Raw genomic sequence first — 27,334 nt, forward strand, 5'->3', positions numbered from 1 at the left:
TCACATTTTATAGACAGCCTCCCCTGATTTTACACACTGACATTCCTAGCACAGAATGCTTAAACAAAACCACAGTATGGCCAGTCAAATAACTCTTCCTTCCCAGTGGCAAGAAATCTATTTACATATTCAAGCTTCAAATCTCTGAGCTCAACTGTTACACTTCCTAATAGCAAAGCCAGCAACCTGTTAGGTCCCTACTACATAAATGAAAGGTGTTCAAACAAGATACAGAGCTAATACATAACACCTTATAACACAACTTTTATTAGAAAAGTTATACATAACAGCATCAACTATTTTCAAGAATTTTAACCTTGAAAGGCAACAAAAACAGACTAAAAATGTGTAACAAGAAACTAATGACCTTTCTATAATTAAACATTCAAGTTATCTACAATGTCTCTTTTTACAAAGGGGAAAATCATGGTTTTACAGGCACATCATGTTGAAAATAAAGCTGCAGTAACTTTATACAATTAACTTTCCCAAGAATTATTAAAACATGGTCATCATGTAGTCCCAAGATTTTTTTCAAACATTCACATAATTTTACAATTGAGTATACACTGAAATCTCGGAGTCCCAAAATTATTTCTCAAAAGTGCCAACATTAAAACCAGAACCTTCAGTGTGCATAATCTTGCCCTAAAAAAAGTTAAGACACATTTCCATAATCAACATATTCACATAATTTCTGGTGCTATCTGGTCTATCAGTAAAGCTTCATTCTTTAGGAGTAGAACCAAACGGGACTTTGCAAAACTGATAAAATGCTTTGAATACAGGAGTGTGCATTATTGGAAAAAATCAATACTAAAACCATAAATATATTCAAAGAGCCATTAATAACACTACATAATTAAGTGGAACTGTGCCCATTTGTACTGTATATTCAAGTCTGTTGCCCTTTCACTGCAGGTGGTATCTGAATTTAGCATCTTTAGAAAGGCAATCTGTTCAGCTTCTCTTATTCTTATCTTCATATGCTTGCTTAATAAAAACCAGATAATTTACAATCCAGAAGTCTTAAAAAGTCTGGAGTTTATATACAGCTATAACAAACCTAAAGCATATTGATATCTTAAGAGGTTCAAATGAAATGACCAGAGTTTTTATCTGATGCTCATTAACAGTAATTAGCCATTATCAGTAGTGGACCAGAATGAGGTGATAAGTGAAAAGGAATGTTTTGTCTAAAATGCTTAACATATATTCCATCCTTTCATGTATGTAATAGCCTCATGTAGAGGAAGCACTTTCCAGACACCTGTTTCCCTTTATTATCAAGGGCTACAAAAATCTGACTGCAAAAATGCAGTGACAAAGCAAGCTGACATATCAGGCACTACCTTTCATACTGGCAGCTGTAGAAGACCCACGGTATGCACAAAATTCTAGGGAAGGAGAATAAAACCCACTACTATGAGAAGCAGACCGAACGTTTTAGACAAGTTTGGCAAAGTTTGTATCAGACAATAGGTTGGCCATTCAGGTTTACTTGTATAGGTTAAAAATATCACTACTGAATCAACTAGTCAAATCATCATAAGACATTTTAATTGATACTCAACATTACATGCACCAATATTGCACACATCTGCTCTTAGTTATTACAACAATCGTCATCTGGGTCCTTGAGCAGTCTGGTTTCTGCAGTTGGAACTCAAGCCACCCACCCCAGCAGTTTCACTAAAAATTTAAGTGGTAAGTTTAAAATACAAAACCCAAAATAACCCCAAAAGAAAACCAAGGACTTTATACAGACAATAAAATCTAGATTTTCTGCAATGGTCTTGTGGGCCCTACAGATGGGGCAATACATGTACGCACTAGTGAAACGAACACTAGCTCTGCTGTGTCTAACCATTCAAATAATGTGAAATCTGGGACCAGGTGTTGCAATGATGTCACTGTAAGGCTCCTCCTGTGTCAGCTCTATAGCTTGTTGCTTTTTCAGTACCAGGAAACTGTAGAATTTTGCAGCTGCTTGTTTTCTATTCGTGTTTCTGCACAGCTCAAGCAAACTGATAGATTCTGCTCCAGTCTTAGCAAGAGCTCGCTGAAAAACACAAACATTGGTATCACAAATTAGAGCTTCATACAAACTGGAATGTCTCTTGGCAGGCCCCAAGGACACTGTGAGGGACTGGGAAGGACTCAGCACTGGACAGAGACATTACAACATGCACATAAAAATTTCTATATAGATCTTATCTAAATGAATCCAAGTACACTTCCCAGAGATGTGTGAAAATTCAATCTTGAACCCACGCAACGTGGAGTCACATACTTCAGAAACACTGTAGCATAGCACAAGGATCTTCTCTCAGCACCAATAGCAAGCCAACCTCTTTTGATAACAAGCATTTGACAATATTAAATAGTAACAAAAAAAAAATCTTATTTCTCAAAAAAATAACTAGAAAAATAATCATCTATTGTTTAAAACAACATTTCAAAAGCTCAGGTTCCTCAAAAGATGTACAATTTTTTCAAAATGAAAGCCTGTTTATTTCTCAAATTCCTGTTTGTCTGAAATTAAGTACTCAGTTGCTTACAGTTTTTAAAAAGCCTTGGCCAGAATATTAAATATATATATATACATACACACACACACACACACACATATATATATATATATATTTAAAAAAACAATCTGGAAAATCCATCTGTTTGCTGGCTAGAACAACAACTGACGTCTTCCATTTTAAACAGAACCGTCTGCTCTGGAATATTTACTAGATGAAAAGATACCAGGCTGGCCAACCTGAATTACTTTATATTAAACATATCTTAACTTCAAATCTCACTACAGACTTAATATTCAGCCATTCAGTGTCATGCTTTTCTGGGGACATGGAAGAGTGAATTGAAAAAAGATAGGCATGATCCAAAGATAATCCTGAAGCCCTTTTCAGAAATTGTGGTGAAACATCCTGAGGGAAAAGCATTCCACGTTACCAACTAAGTATCTGTATACTTTAAAAATTATTTTTAAGCAGCAATTTATCTGTTTTGGTCTGGGACAGAGTTAATTTTTTTCAACAGCAGCTCATAGGGTGCTACTTTTTTGGTGGGAGCAAATGTTTTGGGTTATCAGTAATTAGGATTACTCAAGGGGGTGCTCAAGAAGCTGGAAGGGGCACAGCCAGGACAGCTGATCCTAGCTGAGCATGGGGATGTCCCACCCTTATGAAGGAAAGAAGAGGCTGTGAGCATTTTGGATTGTGGCATTTGTCTTTCCAAGAAGCCAAGATGTAATGAAGCCCTGCACTCCAGGAAATGGCTGAACTCCTGCCTGCTGATGGGAAGTAGTGAATACATTCCTTATTTTGCTTTCCTCATGCACACAGCTTTGCTTTATCTATTAAACTACCTTTATCTCAGCCCATGTTTTCTTGCTTTTAACCTCCAGATTCTCTTGCTCATCTCATCAGGGCATGGTGAGCAAGAAGCCGGCTGGGGTTTAGCAGATTACCAGAGTTAAATCACAACAGTTTAAAACAATCTTAATCTAGCAGAACTCTTGCAGGTGTGCAGAAGAACTAACTTAATTCAATGAGTATACAATATAATCTGAACTAAATGTATTTAAGTGTGGTAAAGGGTACTTAAGAGCTTAAAATTAATGTTTGATTTTTGTTTAGATGCAAGCAGATTACACTTAAATCTTTAACTCTAGTAACATTTTCCAGAAATGCAAAGTTTTTGCTTGATTAAGAAACTTTATGAATACAAAATACTGCTAACTCTCAGTTTACTGAAAACTCAGAATTCCCACCTCTCAGAAAAATCCACTGTACTGGGCAATCAGAGGCACAATAAAGATGAGATTTTATTGTCAGAGATGGAGATTATAGATTTCACAAAGGAGTGGGATGACACTGGAGAACAAAACCAGCTTAGAGATAGGAATCAAAATACTTCAGTGACAGTAGAACCTTGGGAGCTGACAAAATGTAAGGAGACCGAGGTGTAGGAACTGCAAACTAGACTGCAAGGCAAAGATAGTCCAAGAATATGTGAAGTAATACAGAGATTTATATGTAAATCGACACCAGTTTCCACTGAAGTTCGAGGGTGTATTAGAGGTGTTCAATTATCAGAAAAAAGCTCTTCAGTTCTAGCATCCTACAAAGATTACCTGACTGTGCAGACTGAATACCACATATTGAAAGGTAATGCTGCACCTCAGCTAAGGTGTGATTCCCACAATTGTAGATTCAGCTTATCACAGCATGAAAGTTTTCACGTTAGCCTAAACAGGAGTAAGTAAGGAGTAATTATTTTATCCCTACACCTCCACTGGGTTTCCCTAAGACCAACAGAGCACAAAACCAGAGGTGATAAGGTTTCATTAAAACCACAATCAAATCCAATGTATTTGGTTTGCTTGACAAGGGTCTCATAGCAGGGGTGGTTTTCTGCAAGAAGCTGCTACAAGTTTCCCCCATGTCTGCCAGCCACCCCAAGACAGAGCCACCACTGTCCAAGGCTGAGCCCATCAGCAATAGCAGTAACACCTCTGGAATAAGGTATTTCAGTGAGGGAAGAAGTTGCTGCACAACAGCAATTGCAGCCAGAGAGAGAAGTGAGAATATCTGAGAGAAACAACTCTGCAGGTACCAAGCTGGGTCATGAAGGTGGAGGAGGTGCTGCAGGTGCCAGAGCAGATGTTATCCTGCAACCCATGGTGAAAACCATGGTGGGGTAGGCTGTTCCCCTGCAGCCCTCGGAGAACTCCACACTGGAGCAGGTGGATGGATTCCCAAAGGAGGCTGTGACCCCACTGGAAGCCCTGGAGCAGACTCCCTGGCAGGATCTGCAGACTGACAGAAGAGCCCATGCTGGCACAGGTTTGCTGGCAGGACCCACAGTAGAGATGTTCATGAAGAACTGCCTTCTGTGAGAGGGACCTCATGCTGGAGCAGAGGAAGAGTGTGAGGAGTCCTTTCCTCTTGAGGAGGAAAGAACAACAGAGACAACCTGTGATGGTCTCACCAGGACCCCCCTGCACCATTTGAGCAAGAAGAAGTAGAGAATTCAGGAGCAAAGTTAAGTCCAGAAAGAAGGAAGTATTGGGGGGAAGGTGTTTTAAGATTTAGTTTTTATTTTCTCATTATACTACTCTTATTTGACTCATAATAAATGAAATAAATACACCCCAAGTTGAGTCTTTTTTTCTGTTCTCTGTCCAATTGAGGAAGGGGAGTGACAGAGCATTCCTGGTGGGCATCTGGCACTCAGGCAGGGTCAACCCACCTCACCCAGTAATTTTAACATTTTAATTTCCTGCTTTCACACCAATGTAGACATAGAGGCTGAAACATAATTTTACTTCAAATGTTCTTTGGTAAAAAGTAACTACTATGATCTAATTAATTACAAACATTTTATTTTCCTCAAAGATAGAACTGATTTCCCTTCCTCCCTCTCTCTAACACAAAGTTGACATCTTAGGTTTGCAGTATCTATTGCAAAGAAAGCTTTCTTTTCCTTTAAGCTCAGGTGTTGATGGGCAAAGTCAAAACAATTTTAAGAGATAGCAAATTATCATGAGTACCTGAAGTCCATGAAGCATTTGTTGAGTCCTCTTGTTCCACCTCCTTTCTTCTTGATCCTGATCACCCCCTGTGCCATCTTCTTCCTACAAGCAACAAAACCCCCACACATTTACAAAACAGCAATCTTTTTATCCACTGAGCTATGAAATTAAAGCAGCATTTCTAGATATCACTGTAGCTTTTTCTTTTCAACAATCCAGAATATTTACATAACTTGAGTCACACAACATGTCTAATAGAGGCAGGAAGTAGGACAGAGGGAGACACACATGTAAACTCATGTACAGTATTAAGGTTGCTACTGGGATTATACCTTAAAATGTTGTGTGACAATTAGTGAAACAAAGTTCAGTCGTGACAGCTGAATGAGAAGAGACACCTCAGTCAAATCTAGGATTGCTAGTCCCTAACAATGCTTTTAATTTGCAATCATTAATAGAGACATGTAAAAATGTGTCACTCAGCTCCCCATGTCCTGTGAAGCACCCACCTACACAGAACAGTACTTGCTTATGGAAAATGTGTTATAGATAGCTTTTAAAATAAGAGCTTTATTTTGAATTAGCAATTTAGAAAAATAACAATGACAATAACAATAACAATGACAGCAACAGAAGCAAGCAGTATCTGCTCTGTTTCCAGTCATGACTCAAACTGCGCAGAAAAACTTTTGGGCCAATTATTTTAATTCTCAAAATTAAGTCAGCAGGTATTTCTTTCTCTTCACTGTACTACTTTAAAGTAGTATTTTTGATATACACAGATAATTAAATATTGTGGCTAAGAAACAACTTCGGTTACCACATTTTAAGTCATGGATAGTTTTCTTACAAAATCTACTTTTCTCAATTTACCTGAACTATTTAAAATGGAATCATAAAACCAAGTTCATATTCTTGTATAACACATCATAAAAAGAGTGGTTTAATCCAACCATGTGTGAGAACAGGAGAATCCTCTAATTCAAAGCAGAATGTACATGCAGCTTATAAAGTGGTTATGGAATGGTTTTAAAATCTGCATTTCCAAAGGCTATAATTTCCAAAGTAAGGACTTCAGACTTCTTGCTCCACTTAATGAATCCAAAATCAAACAATGCTGGGGAACATAAACCCTTTACACAGTTTGTTTTCAAGAACTCAGTTCTTACCTCCTCTTCCTCCTCCTCCTCTTTCTCTTTTTCCTTCTCCTTCTCCTTTTCTGGTAGTAGTTCTAGTTCTGGTATTAGCTGGCAGATGTTTGGGGTCTCCTCTGGAGGCATTTCTACAGGTGGTATTTCCAGCTGTTGCGATGGTGGATGCTTTAAGAGTACAAAATACAATTAAAAGAGATGGCATCACCTCATTAGTGTTTTTACAATATAATGTTGATGCTACAAACCAGTTTCACATAATCCAAGTCCTTAAATCTTAGCCATTTTTAAGAAACTTTTATTTTTGAAAAGCCTGTTTTGTTGTCCATAAACTTATTTTTAATTCTTTTGAGTCTACTCAACCAAAAATTATGATACCACTATAAGGATTTCAAGTAACTTCACTTAGTCCACCATCCAAAAAAACTGATCTCATCTCTTCCCCATATGTGGAATGATGCTACAATGTGCACACTTCAATGAGACATTCAAAATACCACAATATTCTTTGCAGTACAAACATCAAGGAGTTAAAATGGAGGTATACTTTGTAAAGTCTTCAAAGATTTATGATTGACTTTGGTGCTCAAGTATCACTCAGAAGATATTTACATCAAGAAGGAAATCCAGAAAAGCAGTTTAACAGGATTAATGTACTAAGTTTTAACAAACTTGAGACAGTATTCTTCCCTTTAATCTACACACAGCTAAGTGCTTGCCAGTAAAGTTACCTTGACACCTGAAACTGTTCCTACATGTACCCAAAATAGGCAAAAGTAACTTCTGCTTTAGAGTCATATTGGACATATCACTGCAGGTATGTTGCTAGAGGCTTGACCTGGTTGGTGTGATCAAAGAACTCCCTCCACACACCAACAGCACTGACTTCAGCACAAAGTACAGCAGATGCCAATTTCACCCAATGACACAGCCAACAGAAGGTGCCACAGTTTTTAATGAGATAATGTAACATCTAACAGCCTCGTTCTTCTGTGAATAACCTGTTCACCAAGAAACATGTGAACCATGTGTCAAAAAACCACACAAATGTGAGAGACAGCACAAACCAGGACTCTTCTCACCAAGTGAAAATTCAGAAAAAGAACCATTTTACCTATTTCTTGTCCCCTTCACAAAGATGGCTTCCTTTTATGTTGCATCACAGCTTCTACAGGAGGTAGGTATGAGGTAGTTTCCAAGTCAACTTATAACTCAACAAAGAAACTTCTCCTGGAGATCAAAGGATTTTTGGAACCCTTAGCCCTGGGAAATTAGGACTATTTTAAAAAAGGGAGTTTGTGTAACAAGCACAATCCCTTGTTCATCACTGAAAGCTGCTTGTATACACTTGTGAAGCAGAATAATTTGATAGCTTCACTCCTTTGAGAACTTTTTCTGGAGGAAACAGTGCCATTTCTTTATCCTGTCTGCATGTTAACTGCTTCAGTAAGCTTTCCACTTGAAATCCAAAACCAAATCCAAATCCAAATCCAAAACCATCAGAATGACAAAGGGACACAGATTCGGATACTACTCCAACATATCTCACAGAAGTTTGTGTTACTTCCTGCTACTCATTAACAAGAAAAAAAAATAATCAAATCTTACTTACAGGTAACACTGGCTCTGGTTCTACTTGCTGCAGTTTGCGTTTAACACCTGTCTGGGGTGGTGGGGGTGGCATAACAGATTCATCCAGGTTGGTTCTGCTGCCTTCCATCATCGATTCCTGTATACGACTTGGTTCTTCCAGAATAGGTTCATCTATATTCCACAACAAACCCAGCTTTAAACACTTCGGATTGTTTTCAAATTACATTCTAAAACTAATCTGCTATTAATCTAGAATTGAGCATTTTTAACAGCCTGCATAGCTTTTGAAATGACCTAGAATTACTGTGCATGCAACCCCATCCAATACCCATTTAATCCACTGGATCAAACTGAATCTCTCTGTCTTTTATGCCTAGGAAAAAGAGGCTATTTAAGCCACAGATTGCATATCAAACTAAACAACCCTCACAAAGCTCTTTGCTTCATTCATAATCTTTGCTGACTAAACACAAACAAAAGAGAAAAATAAGCTGAGGGAAAGCAAAGCATCTCTGACAAGACACAAACCAATGACATCTCGTTGCTGCTGCTGCTGTTGCTGCTCCTCCCTGGGAACCTCCGGGTTTTCAAAGTCTTTAAGGAACTCGTCAAGGCTGTCAGCTTCCCCACCTTTCCTCCTCTTTCTTAAGTCTTCTGGCACCAGTGGTGTAAGACAACGAGTAAAGAGCTACAGGGAGAGATTACATTATTCACTGTTGTAGTTCTCAGTGTCCTTTATTTCATTTCAGGTCAAGTAATTATGGACCATCTTCCGTTTACCATCTTGTAAGTTTCCCTCCCAAAGTAGTAACATTAAAAAAAAAAAAATCCTTTCTTTCACTCAGATAACACCAATGCTTAAAACATTTATTAGTTACTTTTAAGAGTTGGGTTTCTTTAAATTATAAATACTGCTGTCCCTATATTGCTACTTATATGCTGATGCTTACTAAGCACGAGGCACAATGCATGTAGTTCCTTATACAGTCCATTTCTAAATGTATCAGCATTACCTTCAGTAGCCTGTTATTCCACAATGGCTGTGCAGGCAGAGAGAAAAGCTTTTCAACTCCACCAGTTTCTTTCCACATCATCAGTTTCTTAGTAGGAGGTGCCAAGTCCAAAGTAGTAACAATATCAGAGTAGTCACTCAATTGGGCTCGAATAGTCTTGCTATCCAGTTCTTTCACACTGTCCACAATCAGCTTTCTCTTCCTCTTTGCTTTGGTTTCCTTGACTGTTGAGATTGTTAGCAAATAATGATGGTTAGCTCAAACAGCTACCACAGTGCACTGTGTCTTGCAGGTTCTCTATAGGTCTTATTTGCCCACGTATAAAGCTGCCTCAAGAATATAATGCTAGCTTTGGGTGAAGTGAAAAGCTATAAGCATTACAAAAGATCAAACACTGTGAATGCTGTCCCATAACCCACAAATTCTTCTGTTCATACTCATACTTCTACTGAATCTACCTAAGCTTCATCAATGTCTTCAGCTGCACATGCCTCCCTCCCTCATGGCTGGGCTTGTCAGGCTGGAGTTCTTCAGGAGCAACCCCTGAAGATGTAAGGTCCCTCTGAACAAAAAGTCAAAGTACCATACCAAGCTTTTCCCCTAAGCCCTATCTGAGCTTTGGTAGTATTAGTGTAGGTGGTTCTCTTACCTGTACCTCTCATCCTGCTCTAGAATGACTTTACTGTAAACTGCTTACAGCCTGGCACTCTGCAGCAGACCCTGAAGCTCTGGCAAACATCGTCTTTGCTGGTCCCAGCTGCTCAGCTAGGACCTGTTGCTAGCTTGACACCAGAGGGCAGTGCTAGGGCTTTTTAATTGGCCAAGCAGTAAATCAGGGTCTGGAGTTCAGTCTGAAAACACAGGACAAACTGAATTTTTTTCCAGATCCTAATTTTTTTTATAAAGCAGGGATCTGTTTATGATGAGCCAAATACAGTACCAGTTACAATAAGAGAGTGTCTTGCAATAGAGAAAAAGACACAGAATTTCATTATTTAGTAGAACTTTAAATACAAAGACACATCTCCTGAATTCAGCAAGTCATGAAAGCTCTGCATCAGTAGAGGAGCACTTATCCTCAGTGTAAACAGCCACTCCTGGCCATCAAGCAGAAGTATTGAGAACTGTGTTGCACTACAGATACTGTATTAGAATTAAAGACATGATGACATCTACTCCAACTCATTGCATTTTGACTAACCCGTTTATCAAAAGCTACAATGTCATGCTGCTGTATGTACTGACTGCAGAAACTACAAACTGGTATACTCTAAGACCACCAGCCATCAATGTAAGCTACTCACCTGTAAAATAATGGAAAGCTACCATTAAACTAAAAGGAATTCAGCACTTGTTTCTCTTCCAACTGAGAAGCAGAATCAGCAGCAGTGCTAGACATTCATTTCCACTTGATCAAGCTAATGATGACCCAAGTAAAATATTCCCAAATAGCTTACTCACCAGTTATGTCAATCGGCTCCAGAGCAAAAGCTTCCTCTTCATTGGGAACAAGTGTTGTCTGATCAGTCATAGTCTGTAATGGTTCAACAGGATCTACAGAGTCTGGGCTGTCTGGTCCACCCACTGTCAATTAGAATAAGTAACTTTCACCATTTCAAAACAAAGAAACTGTGCTGCCCCCCCACCTTCCCCTCCATGCCTTGAAGTGGTTTACTGCATTTCATACTCTTGAACACACTTTTAAGAAACTACAATTCCATTCAAATTAGGTCAAAACAAGTAATTTCAGATATCACCCTACATCATACTGTAAGGGACTGGCCCACAGGGAGCCCTGAAATGATGTCAAAACACCACAGTGAGCCCTCAAAAAAGTCCCAGTTTGCACCCAGAACGACTACCTGAGAGGATGGAGTAACCTAAGGCCTACATATTGAGTTAACACAACGATGGAGGAAGCTGGAGGAGTAGAGGTCCACTTCAGAGGACTCTCACTCTTACTTTCAAAACAAAAAAAAAGGCCATAGAATGAGGGCTGTAATAATGCCCTGGGAGCTTCATTGCTGGGAGAATGATCCTCCGCTGTTGGCTGGAAAAGCTGGATCCAGGACTAATGATTTCCTTTCCTCTCTCTCTCATTTTCTTTGCTCCCCCCACTCCCCTTTTTTTTTTTTTTTTACATAATAGCAAGTGGTTTTGTCCCAAGGTTGCTCAAAAATAACTATTTGCAGTTATACAAATAAATGTGCTATTTGTGAGAAAAAGACCCTTAGTGATGTTTCCACCCACATCTGACCAAGAGGTATTGGATGGCTGAGCCTTTCCTCAGACTGCAATACTGTATTTACTCTCCTTGGGAGACCCAGGCCTGAGAGGAGGTTTGACAAGGAGTCCAGAAAGCAAGGGGGTCCAGTCTAAATCTCCCTGGGCTGCCCAGTCTGGGTTGTGACACTTAGAAAGGACTGGATCAGGCCATAGCTAGGCTCCTCTCTGAGAAAGAGGCTAGAAAGCAAGGGGGTCCAATCCGAATTTTCCTGGGTTACTAAATCATGGTAATGTCATATACTCACTTGATACATTATCATCATCATCCATATCATCATGAGGAGGTTGCTCTGGCATCATTACTCCACTATCTGAGAGTGCAGGTGGGTCATCAAAAATACCACCATCGTTATTACTGAGAAGTTTGTCATCTGAAACAAACATATGAAGCAATCAGGTTTGTATCTACAAATTAATGAAAAAAGTACAATTTTAAAGAAATACAGACAAATTTATGACAGATAGTGTAAAGGTCATAGAAACCTGTATTTCCAATGCTGACACAAAACCAATTAAGAGAGCTTTTTCAAGGCACACTTCAGCTCAAATTTTTAAGTTTGCAGAAAACTTTTATTACAATGCCCTTGCCACATATTTGCATCTCCCTAGGTTTTTTAGTACTTCACGAGAAGCATTCAATACAGTTCTCAACATACTAATTAAAACCTTGGAAGGAGTCAAAGAAAAAGAAAAGTTGCATATTGATTTTTCTCAAAAGAACATTACACATAGAATGAAAGAACTCTGGGTGATTGAGTTTAACTTCATTTGAAATATGCCAACACTTAGCACACAATGCATCATCTATATTGCTGTAGCACTCGCAAACCAGAATTCCACTGCTGAAGGGATAACTTAGAGACCTTGGCAACAAGGAATAACCTCCCTTGTGTTCCCCAGTGACTAATTATTGATGCAAAAGGTAAAGCAGAGGAAAACCAATTTTTTTAAACATACCCAGTATCCCACCATCATTTCCTTCTCCAAAATTATCATCTTTGTATTGGTCTTCATATTCCAGGTGATTAGATTTCTCATTGAGGTGACTGGTGCTCTGTTCAGGTTCCAGGAGGAGATTGGAAGCACTGGTGCTCACTAACATGTCATCCTCAAATGCACTGCCTTCTCTCATCATCTCACGATCATCCATCCCAAAATCACCTGCAAGAATACAATTTTGCTGCTGTAAGTGTTAAAGAACCAAGTTACAAGAGACCCAGCTAATCAAACAGTGAAGGCCTAATGTAGACCAAACTTCAAGTTATCTTAATTACTGAGTTAATGAGAAGATAAAAGAAATTATGCCCTGCAATACCATAGCAAAACCACTGTTCAAACAATTATAAAAACAATCACCTGCTCTTCAAAGCATTTTATTATATTTATTTTAATTTATTTTAACAAGATACACCTAAATTTTAGCTGCACTAGAACCAAAGTATTCCAAGGAATTCAAGAAAGCTGTAGCTTAAGCCTTGAGGTTGGGTTTCATGTACAGAGAGCAAACCAGTACCCAAATCAACACCACCATTAATAACTAGATTATATTCTGAAAAAGTTTTAGTAAATTATGATTTATATTATTGTACTCTGGAAGCTAGATATTCAAATACAACTGTCTATAGGCTTTGATTTACATCTTGGAGTGCTGTCCTTGAAAAGATAATGAAGTAAACTAGTCACCACTGGCTGCTTCACCTTTAGCAGAAACTTCTGCACTGAAAGAGTGTATAAGCACTGGAATAGGCTGCCCAGGGAGGTGGCTGAATCCCCATCCCTGGAGGTGTTTAAAAGACATGCAGATAAGGTGCTTTAGTAACACTGTTTAGCACTAGCATAGTAAGGTTAATGGCTGTTAATGGCCTGAGTCAGTGATTTTAAAGGACTTTTCCTACTAGAATAATCCTGTGATTTCTGAATTTCCTATCAGTTTTTGAGGGAAAACATGGCTATGACTAAAGCAATGACTAACTGCATGTTTACACTGCATTTTGAAAACTGCAACTGACATAGTATTTCACTAATTAACCTGACTGATTATTTTTACATAGGCAGCTAAAATATTAGAGAACAGGCTTTCTGGAAAAATTGGAACATATAAACTAAAAATTAAATGTACAGAAACATAGAAGGTTTGAGCTAATTTGTTTTGTACTTAGTGGGAATTTGTAGTAATTGCAAACCCTTAACTTCAGTTACCAACACTTGCTTAGTAACAGATAATAATACACAAGATTTTTACCAAAGTCATTATCCTGGAGGATACTGATGTTGCCTACTTCTTCTCTCATTGTAATTTCTTCCACTCTACTTTGGTTCAAACTGAACTGCTGGGCCACATCAATATCACTTAAAAAAAACCAGAAAGCAATTATTAAAAATCTCAAAAAAAGAAAAAAAAATAGAATACCAACAGATAAAGCCTGCTTAGATAAATGTGAGAACAGTTCCTGAAAAGTACACTATATACTGAAGTCAGTTAATGAAAAACCTGATGGTAAATACATAATACAAAACAGTATGTCTTGCATAGGAGAAAAAAGAAAATGCTGATATGTAGCTGAATTCATCTAAAACGTCTGTAAGGACAGCTTTAACTTTGTTTAAAATTACATGGTACTATGAAATTAAAATCAATACAAGGATGACTGCATACTTATTTTGCATGTTAAAATACTAAATAATACAAGCTATGCACAGACATTTTCAATTCAGCAATGAGTTTGCTGTTTAAAACAGGATCCTCTTCAACTAAAACCAGAACACTTGCACGGGAAAAAAAAAAAAAAGACAAACAACAAACCAAGCTTACTCCAGATCAGGAAGTGGTTGGTCAAAATCATGAAATTCCTCAGGTAAAGTGATAGCATTGTAAGCAGCCTCTCTGTTTTCCTCAGGCAAATCGACGACCCCTGCAGAGAACACTCAGACATGAGTTCCCATTCCTTAAATAAGTACTCTCAAGTCCTTGTATTGTTTTGTATAATCCTGGAAGCCTCAAATCACTTGACAACATTTGTACAGCACAACACAGAGCTGTGCAGGTAACACAGACATTGCATGTCATCACAATACTAGGCAGGTACCTGCTACAAAATCATTTTGGCTCCAGCTGAGCTAGTTAGTCCTATATTTTGCTTTAGGTAAAGCAGTGGCAACACGGCAGCCTGGTTTGGGTAAAGCAGTGGTGGCACAGTAATGACTATTTTGCTACTGGTCATTTAGGTTCCATTAGCTCTGAAAGCCCCAGCACAGTACTGACTGTACCTGGGCTACACAAAGTCTTAGGCTTCTGCATTTAAAAGAGCCAGATATCTAAACCACATACATACCTTTTCTTATCCTCCCAAGATGCTTAATCTGCTATTCAGTGGGCATTCTCAGGGCAGGACTATCAGATTAGGCATCTCACAAAAACAGTGCCAGTAGTTGGTGCCTCTTTTATTCAAAGGCTTAGAGGTCAGGACACTTGGCCGTGCAGGGGAAATGCAGGTTCAAGTTCCTTGCAGATTTGAGCTCTATGTTCTGCCTTCTGACCCAAACACCACAGGCAGTTCTGAGGTACAGATACTTCACAAACTCTGCACACTGCTCCCCTCTGCAATGGATAATCAAAGAACCACTGTCCAGACAGACCAGCAATAAGCATGAGTTTGTATTGTAGTCATCTTGGTACTTGCTTAGGAATGAAGAAACCTAGTCCATCCTTTTAGGACTATCCAATATTTTTACCTGTTGGCTGCTTAAAATAACTCATGTAAATTATTTCAGAACAGGCAGGATCAAGACAATGCCTAAGCCACAAAACTGATAAACTGAGAACAAAGGAAATGAAGATGAAGGCATTATATACCTTAACTTTTGTCAAATTCATTGTTGTGCTGGCTTTCAAAATTAACCTTTTCTTTTAAAAGAAAGTCTCTTTTAAGTTCAGCTTTCATATCTATTACACAAGTTAGAGGTAGCATATTATTCAGCAGCTGTGAGTATCCAGCAGCATCACTGCTACACAGCTACACTCCAGCTGGAAAAAAGTTTCTCAGGCCAGAATTAAAGAAAAGTACAACTATGTTTTAGCCAAGTAATTCACTGCTGGATGGAAAGTCAATTCAGGTATTAATATGGCTCCCCATTTCCATGGAAATCTTAGAATAAGCAATAGTAGATAGGGAATTTATGTGTTGCACATACAAAAGGGAAAATATTTTTGTTGCACACATTTCAGTTCATGTTATTTCCAGAAACTAAAATGCAAAAGTGCTGTTAAAAACAAGCTCACTTTTATGGGTTTTTTTCTGCAACTCATGGCAAGGCGACTTAATCCCCTTGATGGAAACAAGCTGCCTCCTGTGCTTCTACTCAGCACATGCAACTGGCCTTTCTCACACTTGTGACAGAAGGCAGAAACCATGTAGCATACCTCCACTTATCATACATAGACAGCAAAGATCATAACTGAGATTCTACTGAATCAGCACCAACAGGAAAAGTTTTCATTCAGAATTCAATTAAAACGTGGTTTGTTTTCAGCACACAACTCAGTCAGTCAGTATGAAGCTGCACTGAAGAAAATAACTTCCCCTGTAATGTTATATGACTTTAGGTAATTCTTCTACAGACAGGGACAGGTAGAACTGTATACCTTCTTAATAAATTCATTAAACATAATAATGTCACTTTTCAGAGAGTGCTTAGATAAAAACATACCTGGACGAAAAGCCATCTTAATTTTAATGAAGGCCTCATTACAGTCTGCAAGAAGATATTTTGCTTTCCTGTGGTAGATTCTAACCACACCTAATAAGAGATGTCCCGAGGTTCGAAGTGCCATCTTAACCTAAAAACATATTGCACAACCAGTGACTTAGGATGTAGACTTAATTTTATTTTCCTTTTATGAAATGTCAGGCATTTTATCCTAAGTGTTTCCAATAAATTCAAATATACCAAACAAGTATAAAAATCAGCAGAAAACTTAAGGAAGAAAGAGTGCAGTCTCAAATTCAAGACCATGTTTATGGATGACCTTAACTGTTCTCAAATTTCCAAACACTGCACAGTCGAATGAAAAAAAAAACACCAAAAAACGACAAAACCCATTTTACAACATCTTTTCCTGACATCTTTACTACTTTAATTCTGTTGGAAAAAAAGGGAAAACCAGAAACATACAGACAGCCATAAATTACGATATGTTTAAGCAGAATTAGGTTAAAAACTGTAACTTGTTAACTCTGTCTTCTGTCCTGCAATTATGGAGAAAATCAAGAGAGAAACAATAAAAAATATGGGGTGTTCATAAACAAGTACTGCTACATTAAAAAAATAAGTTCTGTTTCTCTTTAATCTCACTGCCTTACAATGTTATCAAGCACCTGCTGTCAGAACAGAAAATATAAAAGAATTACATGAAAAGCCTCTTTGGTCTTAAAAAATATGAGATTTGCATTGAAAAGTACATGGAGTGATTGCCTTCCAGACAGAGGAGGTCACAGAGTTTAACCTCAAATTCTAAAGAATCCAATTTTTTGTGTGTATATAATGTCTTCCTAATAACCCAGCTGATGCAAGTGTTGCAAGTAGTTATATGAATATATGAAAGTTAAATATGCTCAAATATAAGTTTCTCCTTTTCCTAAAAAAAATTGCTGCAGCTCAGTAGTGAGTCAACTAACATGATCATCATCTTTCTAAATCCTTCCAGAGCTGTCACTGAAGCAAATCACTGCTCTGGAATGGTAAGTACCTCTGTGTCTGAACTACACATTTTTGCATATACTTTGCAGTTCTGAAAAAATCCAGAGCAGCATTATGGAGACATTATTACATCTGTAGGAAGTAAAAGACAAAAAATGAGCTTGCTTTCTTTTTCAAGTAGTTGCTCTTCTTGCAAGACATTCAGATATCTGTTAAGTGACAAAGGTCACAACCGTATCAGTACACTGGTACTTAAATGGAAAAATTTCCTTTCAATCTGTAGTAGAGGGAAAATACATTTAAAAACCCAGGTTCCTCAAAATTTCCTCTGGCTTCAGGATACCCATCCAGAAGTGTTACCATCTTTCAGTTTTGTTGTTACCTATTTGCTTCACAGTAAACAACAGACTAAAAGCTTCAAAAACAAGGCTTTTACACTACAGTTTAGCATTTTTGCAGTATGGAAAAATATCCCCCCATAACAAGCAACATTACAAGCTACCACCATACTTCTGAACTTTTTTCTGTAGCTAAGCAGAAACTTGTGTCACAAGTATGAACACGAATATCTTCAGTATTACTTCTACAGCTTCCAGTAACAACAGCACTGAAAGAATAGCATCCTATGGCCTTCAAATTCCTTCTCAGAAAGCCTATGCTTCCCATTTATACTATGGCAAACTAATTTAGTAACTAAATTGCATGATACTTTAGCATTAGATGATTGATGATAAAAATACTCTTCAGAATTACTTTCACACCTGAACAGCCCTTTCCACCCTTTTAAATGGCAACATTTGTTTCAGTGACCCAAACAGTAGCTACCACCTCAAGTCACAATTTATTTTCACTACAAGGTAACATTTCATCAGTGTAAAATAGATACCTTTGGTGAAATGATGCTCTCCACACTGCTCTCCAGGTTACATTCAAAAACATGGGCTTTGGTTAGCTTCTTATCCCAGTGGGCTGCCAGCCAGATTTTGGCCAGCGGCCCACGCTTGCTCAGGACGAAGTGAGCATAGAACATGATGCCAGATGACTAAAACAAAGTGCAAACCTGTAAAAAGAAAATTAGTGATTATTTTTTTCTAGAAAATTTTAAATTAGGAACACCTCTTTATCTGCAGTAAGCAGAACGTACTTGCTTTTTCCATCATTAAGGTCAGACTGTGTATATAAACTATTTAAGAAGCCAACACTTAAAAGTGGTAGCCATGTAATAGCATGTGTATTTATTGCAGAGGAAATATAACACAGGACGAACAGCAACCACTGACCATTTGCATAATTTAAAAATGTTTATCTTCCTGCAAAAAAAACCCCTACAAAACTTAAATATATTGAAGTTTACATTAAGGATACCAAACTCATAATGCAAACACGCATGTCTCAGTCCACAGTAGTTGTTTACCTCTTCCATTCCTTTCTACTGTTAATCCTACACTGTTTCAGTAAAACATTCAGCATAATACAATACACAGTCCTAAACTTTTTGGACTTCACGATATTTTATTAAACAGAAAGTATGTCTTCATTTCTAAGGAGACTCGATTTCATAATCCTCTTAGTAACACTTCAATTTTTTCACATGTTGATAAAAATGAATATTGACTGTATTATTCCAAACTTCATAAAGGTTTCATCTCCTTCCTCCTTCAACAGAAAAATACTTCCTTTTATGCAATAACTACATTTTATCTACTTATTAGTTATACCAAGGTAGTTACTAGATAAGATACCAATGTATCAAACCATGGAGAATCTGAACAGTTTGATGTCTCATTATCTCAACATGCCAATTTCATGCATGAGGTAAGCATATGATTCAGTTCAACTATCAAGCTGAAAAAAGAAAAAATTTGCTTTAAAAAGGTGGAAAATTGTCCATAGAGAGCTTTTACTCCAGCAGTATTTGTATATAGAGAAAAATATATTATAGTGAACAGGAGAGATGCATTTCAAACTTTACTTCCCCCATGCCTACAGAAAAACTGCCCAAGGAAGCACAGCAACATAAAACTAAAAGCAGGGCACTTTTAATCTGGATTGAGCCAGTGTGAGGAGCATTTTACTAGCCAGGTAGAAAACAAAGGGAAACAAAAATTAAAAGCTGTAGACCCATGAAAGTAAAAGCCTATAATTTCTTAGCAGTGGGGGTTTTTAAGTGATTTTTTTTAATGAAAAATAATAAATGGGAGTTGAAGGAATGCAAATGATAGGGAAAATTGTAATGGTACCATACTCCACTCATAAATATTGGTCAACATGCAAGATGAAATGAAAGCTTTGAACTTCATCTGCATTAAACAGAGAACTTATTTTCAAACCTATCTTTATGGAAAACTGGCCACTAACTCTGTTCATAACCAATAATGGACACAGCTGAAAGGATTAAAAAGAAACAAAGGCAATGTTCAGCTCCAGCTTGAGTTAGGATAGTAGAGAGGATTAAAACTACTCTTAGGAGTTGACAGCTTTGAATCATAACAAAGCTGCAGATGACCAGAAAGTTAAATGCCACTTTTGTTAAGACTTGGGGAGGGAGGGGGTTGGACTAAGGACAGCACTGCACAAAGATGGACATGAGCAAGCTGCTCCAGAAAGCACAACTTTGGAAGTCTCCTTGATCAACAGAAGTTATCTAAAAAGAAGTATTCTACACCACCCGAGTTTTCTGAAAGACATCACACTGTTTCAAAGGCCAGCAGACAACTCAACCTTTTGAGCTATTTTCAATGGCCTCATAGTATTTTTGTACATACAGAGACATAACTTTGCAGCACAGCATTTTGATAACTTGAGTTGCTGCCTCAACCATGCACTGCTCTGCTAACAGCAGGCCTGTAAATCCCCCATAATCTCCAGGAACAGGAGAAGACACAAACATAGAGTTAATGAAAACACTTGCATTATCGCACTACAATCTTCCAACAACAGCTGCAAAATAACATACTTAGATTCATGAAATTGAACACCATTACTCCCTAATGTTTTACAATAACTAAGAGATGTCAAGAGATCCACCAAGAGTAATGTATCCTGCTCTGGAGCCCCCCACATAATGAGGGCATGGATCTGTTTAAGTGATTCCCAAAGGAGAGCCATAAAGATGATCCAAGGGCTGGAGCACCTCTGCTATGACAACAGGCTGAGCTGGGCTCCAAGGAGACCTCATAGCAGCCTTCCAGTGCCTGAAGAAGGCCTACAGGAAAGCTGGGGAGGGACCTTTTACAAAGGCATGTAGTAATAGGATGAGGGGTAATGGTTTTAAATTGAGGCTGCCCTGAGGAGCTGTGGATGTGCCATCATTGGGAATGTACAAGGCCAGGCTGGATGGGGCGCTGAGCAATGTGGTCTAGAGGGAGGTGTCCGCATGCAGGAGGTTTGGAACTGGATGATCTCTACTGTTAGTTGGAACACAAACCATTCCATGATTCTGTGTAGCAGGGGCTTTGTAAAACTTCAAACATACAGTTACTGTAACCATGAAAATATACTGCTAAATGTGAAGCATACTATATCGGGTCAACACAAACAACTTATCATTTTATAGGCCAGTTAGCAAGTGTAAGACAACTATCTAAGGTTATGAAAGAGAAAGAAAAGTTCCCAAACTCTGGAGGTGTAAGGATCACACCATTGGTAGTGTTTTCACAACTCTTTTTTTTTTTTTTTTTTTTTAAACAGATATTGTTAATTTTTCTTTTAAAGAACTGATAATCCAAGTTAAAAGTACTTCCTATAAGGGGTCTTAACATACATGATTGGGTTTCAAAAGAGGTTCTTCCTTAGCAATTAAATCAAAGAATAGATACTGAAAACCAGCACACCAAGGGAAGCCACAGAAACACTAAGTGGTGACTTGTGTTTGTGGTGTTTCCTAGGCTTGAACAGTACTCAGTACTGCTGTTACGGACCTAATTTAAAACTTGCTTGTTTTATAAGAAGACTTTACTACATGTGCAGGGTACTTGGAACTTTTGGAGTGAAGAAGAACCAAAAATAGCAAGCTACACAGTGAAAGTATATATACACACATATATACATATATATATACAGTGAAAGCATATATACAGTGAAAGCAGTGAAAGAAGCCTCGCAAATGCAGTGAAATACATCAAGAGAAAGAGTGATGAATAGCTTACAGAGTTTTAAACTGTATTTTAATTTAATCTTAACTGCTTATTAACAAATAATCATAAAAATACAGAATAATAGGAATTGGAAGAGATGCCTGGAGATCATCTAGTCCAACTCCCCTGCTAAAGCAGCTTCACCTAAAGCATGTTGCACAGGATCACATCCAGGCAGGTTTTCCCCTGAGAAGAGTCCACAACATCTGTGGGCAGCCTGATCCAGTGCTCTGTCACTCTCAAAGCAAATGAGTTTTTTCTCATGTTTAGCTGGAATCTTTTGTCCCAGTTTATGCCCACTGCCCCATGTCCTGTTGCTGGGCATCACCTCTTGACACTCAACATTTAGATATTTATGAGCATTGATGAGATCCTGTCTAGTCTTCTCCAGGTGAAACAGACCCATCCCTCTGAGCCTTTCCTCATAAGAGATGCTTCAGTCCCTTATCTTCACAGCCTTCCACTGGACTCTTTCCAGCAGCTGCTTGTGTTTTGTACTGGGGAGCCTAAAAAAACTGGATGCAATATTCCATATGTGGCCCCACAAGGTCAGAAGTAGAGGGGGAGGAGAACCTCCCTTGACCTGCTGGCCACAGCCTTCTGAATGCAGCCCAGGATGCCGTTGGCCTTCTTGCCCACAAGGCCACACTGCTGTCTCAAGATTAACTTGCTGTTCAGCAGGACTTCCAGGTTCTTCTCCACAGAGATGCTTTCAAGCAGGCCAATCCCTATCATGTACTGGTGCATGGAGTTATTCCTGCCTATATGGAGGACCCTACACTTCCTTTGCTGAACTTCATTAGGTTCCAGCCTGCCCAACTCTCTAGTCAGTTCAGATCTTGCTGAATGGCTGGTGTATCAGCCATTCTTCTCAGTTTTCATCATCAGCAAACTTGCTGAGGGTAGACACTGTCCCTACTGTCAAGCTGCTGCTGAGTATGTCGAACAAGACTTCTGTTCCCCAAAGCACTGATTTCCTATGGTGCGATAGAGTCCTTGACACTTCCAAATTCCAGCAGATGCTCTGCTCAGTCCAGTCATTCCTGGGCTACAGCAACTCTACAAACCCCACCTTTATGGGTCTAAACTGCAGCAGTTCAGCTACTGCTGGTGAGAGCATCAGCTAAACTGTTTAAAGCAAACTCCAATGGTTGCTCTCACTTTCTCCAGATTTTTTTATTTTCAGATAATCCTTTTTTTTCAGGCTTTTTGCATGATCTTTAATTCACAGAGTACTATGCTGACACAGTGGCATGAAAGAAGAAACAGATTTTCTGGCATAATTCAAAACTGGAATGAATGTTAAAGGAACTAAGCTTCTTGGAATTGCAGAGTGCTCATGCAGACATGTAAAACACATCGTTGGCTGCAAAAGCAACTCGTTAGAATTCTCAAAAGTGCAGGTGATGGCTAAAAAAAAACCTTCTAAGGTAAAATATACCTGTTAACTTTTGAAATTTATTGGATATGAACCAGGACCTTAAACCTTGTTCTAAGAATTTACTCTTTTTTTCTGTCTTTCTTGCACTGCTTGAAGGCAAAAATAATAGGTATTCACACAAGACCAGGTGGGACCAAATCTTGATCTTGCCAAAAGGCTTTAATTTGATTTTAATTGAATTTGCTTCACTGTGCCATAATTTTCCTCAGGTTCCTCTACATAAATTGGCCCTCAACTATTTCACAACCTTATGTGTTTTTCTTTCTATAGAAGTGTAAAAAACCTGCTGTAATAGTATACACAAAGTAACTGAACACGGAAAGTGAAACTAATACAACACAGATAGCACCCAAGGTCTGATCCAGAATCTGCCTGTTCCATTCTGAGTATCTGGCAATTGATCCTCCTCAAAGAAGCAACAATACAATTGGGTAGATGCTGCCTATGAACTTCATCTTAATCACCCATTCACAAATACTAAGCCTTAAAATCTTTCTTTATATTATAATGGCTAACGATCTAAACTCTAAAAAGCACTCTCACATACCTCGAGTACCATCCTTCAAGACACTAAGAAACTTAATGAACAACTGTCAATATTACAGACACCAGACAATATTAATCATATTTTGACTGTAGTTCACTCTAGCCCATTAAATCCACTTGTCTTGTTACTCTGCTAGGTCAGGTTATGTATGCACACACCAGTTCATAGGTTAAGTGCAGCTTTCAATTTCTTTTTACAATTTCCTATTTTTGTTCCTGTTGCAGGGTTACTCCAGAACCACACTCACCCATTGACAGGCAGACAGCTTCCATACTACACTTTAAAAATCAGCCAGCTATTTTAATAATTTGTCCTTTGTCCATACGTCCTTCAATCTCCCTGCTGGGTCCCCACACACACACTTTCTTTCTATGCTGTCCTTGTTTCTCTTTTGCTCAACCAAGCCAGCCCTGGCTAACCTGGGGAAGAGCGAGCTCAGCCTATGCATGTGCAGCAGTCTGAGTTGACTGTGCTGGCCTTCAGAAGCCTGGGATTATACTGACTCTGCAATTGTACTCTGAGTTGCTTAATTTTAACTCATAATTCTTTGCCATACAGTCCTTCTTACAAGTCTAAAACTCCCCTGATGTGGGCACTTACTAATATCTCACTAGCAGGTTTCCTTAGCACACTGAACACCTGGTGTCACTAAAAAAATTAAAAATAAAAAATCATCATGGGACCACACTTCACAAACCCCACCACTAATTCCTTACAGATCAGTGCTTCTTTTGCACACTACCTGATTTCATCTTCTTCCTTCAACCAATTTTATAACTATTTAGTTAATCCCCATTTTCCTGAATTTTATAATTTTTTTTTTGGTGGCACCTGGATCATTACTGAAGTTCAGTGACGAATCACCTTGGTTTCTTATGTCCAGAATATTAATTATTGAAAAGATGAAATTGAACTAAACCAACGTGACACACCTTTGATAAAAGAATATGGCATTTTCCATTTACTTCCATTTGTTAAATGGCTTCCCCATCAACAGTTTTTTAAAATCCTGTCGCTGAGGCTGCATTCCCAAGTCTCTTAATTGCTCAAAACACACCACTCCTTTACAGAACTGCTTCCACTCTTCTCCAGCTATGATATACTACACACTACCTAATTAAACAGCTAGAATGCACTCCCCATTTAAGTTACTAATTCAAAAGGCAGAGCACTCTGTATTGTTGCACAGATCTAGAGATTACCAACCACTATGAACCCTGTGTATGTCCCCCCTCCACCTCCATGTCCAAACCTCAGCAGGTATCCTGCTCTCACCCCTAGATTCAGAATGTCTACTCATGCAGTGGAAAGGAATCTTTAAATTTTTACGTTTTATCTCGATTATTCCAGGCAGTCTGCACAATTCCAGCTCCAAATCAAACTAACACCCTCGTGTAAACCTAGTATTCATACATTCCTTAAATGCATATAAGTCAAAATAGAGAATAAAATGCCTTATATTACTGCCTTTTACAGCAATGATACTTCTGCACTGTTAACCCAAAGAGCCTAGATGTAAAAAATTAACTAACATTTTGCCTCAAAGAAGTTAAAAACATATATTCAGGCAACTATTTTAATTTCTGTGGGAAATCCCATTATATCAGCAACCATGATGGAAAGACTAATTTAATTGTGTGGTAATTAAGCTTATTGTAGGTATCATTACATTTTTGCTCATTCCCTCCACCACACTTCCTCTCTAGTTAAAACTTCAAATCAGCAGGCTTTGTGTTTTCGAGTTTCACAGAATATCACATATTTACAAATGATCCTTCACAAAATAAAATGCAAGCCAGCCCCTAATAATGCTCTGATGTTTGCCTGTTTTTGGTGTAATGAATTTTACTGAGGAAGAGATTAATGAATGTATTTATTGCACACCTTCACACAAGGTGGGCCTAAATGATAACTTCCTCAAACTTACAATATTTTCTTCCATGTGAGTGAATTTAAAGAAAAGCCATTGTCACTGAGATAGTGCTATGCCAGTAAGTCACAATGATCCCAAGCTTCCTTTTATTGATAAAAACACAGGATCTTGTTTTATGTTTAAACAGAAGCTTTCCACCCAGGATCAGAGAGAAATCTTGGGAAACACTGTAGGATTTATATCAGTCTTCAGGAGTTGCTAGAGTAAGATCTTAGTTCTTTAGCAGATAAGTACTTTTTCAAGAGGCCTTTTATTTGCAGACCAGCAGTCACAGGGCCCAGAAGGTAAGTTCATGTGCTACTAGTGATGACTGCGAGAACACTTAAAGCTGTGCTTTAGCCAAGAAACAAGTTACATTACACGAGAAAATACGAGAGAAGCAGATGAAACTTTGCTCCTCTCTGCACCCCCGACTGCTGCTGCCCCGGCGGCCCTTTTGCCAATCTAAACGCGGGATCCGTTACATCATTCCGGTCACCAGACCCTACACAAGGCTCCCTGGGCTCCCCGTGAACCGGATCCCCCTTACAACCGGGGAGGCCGCCGCGCTTCCGTGCGTGTGATGGCTCATGGCGTACAGACCCACAGCACCAGGGGGCAATCCCCCCCCCGCTGCCTCCCCCGCCCGGGGCCCTGCCCCTTCCCCGCCAGGCCCCCGCCGGCCCCACTTCGCCGCAGGCCATCGAAACCACCCGGGCTGGAGCCTTCAGCCTCGCCGCAGGGCCCCGGAGAGGCCCCGGCCTCCCCGGGGAGTCCCAGACCGGCCTTTCCATCCCGCCGCCACTCGCCCGCCCCTCCGGGAGGCCCCGGTGAAAGAGCCGACTTGTCCGTGCCCAGCAGCGGGGAGCGAGGAGCCGAACCCGAGTAGGCCGGCAGTGCCCCGAGAGCCAGGCTGCGGCCGGCCCCGGCCGTGCCCCTTCGGACGGCGGCAGTCAGCCAGGGCGGCCGGAGCCGCTCCTTACCCTGGTCCGGGGCAGAGGCAGAGGCGGGGGCAGGCTGGTGCGGCGGCTGGCGAGGCCGGGCTCGGTTAAGTGCTCCGCTCCTCCTTGCAGAGCCGAGCCGCTCACTCAAACAAACAAGATGGCGTCCGCAGCCCTTCCTGCCGCCCAAAGCAGCCGTTCAAATCTGCAGGATGTTTACTGTTAAAATGCCCCCCCGGCCCCGCCCCCCCCGCACGGGCCCCGCTGCGCACCGCGCCTGCGCACCGCGACACAGCCAGGAGGCGGGGCCCGACGGGAATAGGCACTGCGCATGCGCGCCTGTCCCAGCGCTCCGGCCCGCAGCTCGCGGGAAGGGGCGGGGCAGCGGCGGTGGCGGAACGGAGAGTGAGTGACAGCGGCACGCGGGCGCCCTGAAGGGGAGGGGCCAAAGCCAGGCGGGGGAGGGGGCGGTGTCGGCTGCGCCTGCGCAGTTCCGCGGAGGCTGCAGCGCCGCGGCGGTGGCTACGGGGAGCGGCGAGGGGCGGAAGCGGGTCCCGGGCGGTCACGCGCAGTTGCCATGGCAGCGCGGGGCTGGCGGTGCGGGTCCCGCTCCGAGGCCTCGGTTCCTTCGCTCCCTTGCGGGCCCAAGGAGGCGGGCCTGGTCGCGTCCGGTGCGGGGTAGGGTGGCCCGGCGGCCGGACAGCTGCCAGCCGTCTGTCCGTTTGCCTTAAACGGGGTTTTGCGACTTGGGGAGCTGCGTGGTCGGACTCGGCGTGGAGACGCCGTTGGTTGGGGTGCAGAGCACAACCCTCGGGACCCGCATTGCTGTATGCGTGACACAGCATGTGGTGCTTAGCTCCTGGTGACCACCAAACAAAGAGCAGTCCCGTGAAGGTCACTGAATTTTCAGTTAACTTGTTTTAAAATAAAACAAAAAGCTCGTGATTAAGACTTTTTCTTTTTTTTTTTCCTTCAGCGTGGTTTCCTTGAGGTTAATACACTAGGTCTTCTTTCTGAGCTTTGTAGCTGGATCCTTTTATCTGGGACACTGCAGGTGTTCGTTTTATGC

At 40.0% G+C, this 27,334-nt stretch overlaps 1 protein-coding gene across 1 annotated transcript; it reads right to left on the bottom strand.

Moving 5' to 3' along the window:
- Nucleotides 1-247: 247 nt before the first annotated feature.
- Nucleotides 248-26,445, bottom strand: RAD21 (RAD21 cohesin complex component). The gene is made up of 14 exons (XM_030444930.1): nucleotides 26,308-26,445; nucleotides 18,175-18,348; nucleotides 16,299-16,428; nucleotides 14,404-14,503; nucleotides 13,834-13,940; nucleotides 12,549-12,752; nucleotides 11,837-11,962; nucleotides 10,767-10,889; nucleotides 9,306-9,529; nucleotides 8,821-8,980; nucleotides 8,312-8,463; nucleotides 6,718-6,867; nucleotides 5,567-5,650; nucleotides 248-2,062 (listed from the first exon to the last, which is right to left on the bottom strand). The coding sequence occupies exons 2-14, from the start codon at nucleotides 18,316-18,318 to the stop codon at nucleotides 1,871-1,873; spliced, it is 1,896 nt and encodes a 631-aa protein (XP_030300790.1). The 5' UTR covers nucleotides 18,319-18,348; nucleotides 26,308-26,445; the 3' UTR covers nucleotides 248-1,870.
- Between the last annotated feature and the right edge of the window lie 889 nt (nucleotides 26,446-27,334).

Source organism: Calypte anna, chromosome 2, assembly GCF_003957555.1.
Source record: "Calypte anna isolate BGI_N300 chromosome 2, bCalAnn1_v1.p, whole genome shotgun sequence".
Taxonomy (NCBI): domain Eukaryota; kingdom Metazoa; phylum Chordata; class Aves; order Apodiformes; family Trochilidae; genus Calypte; species Calypte anna.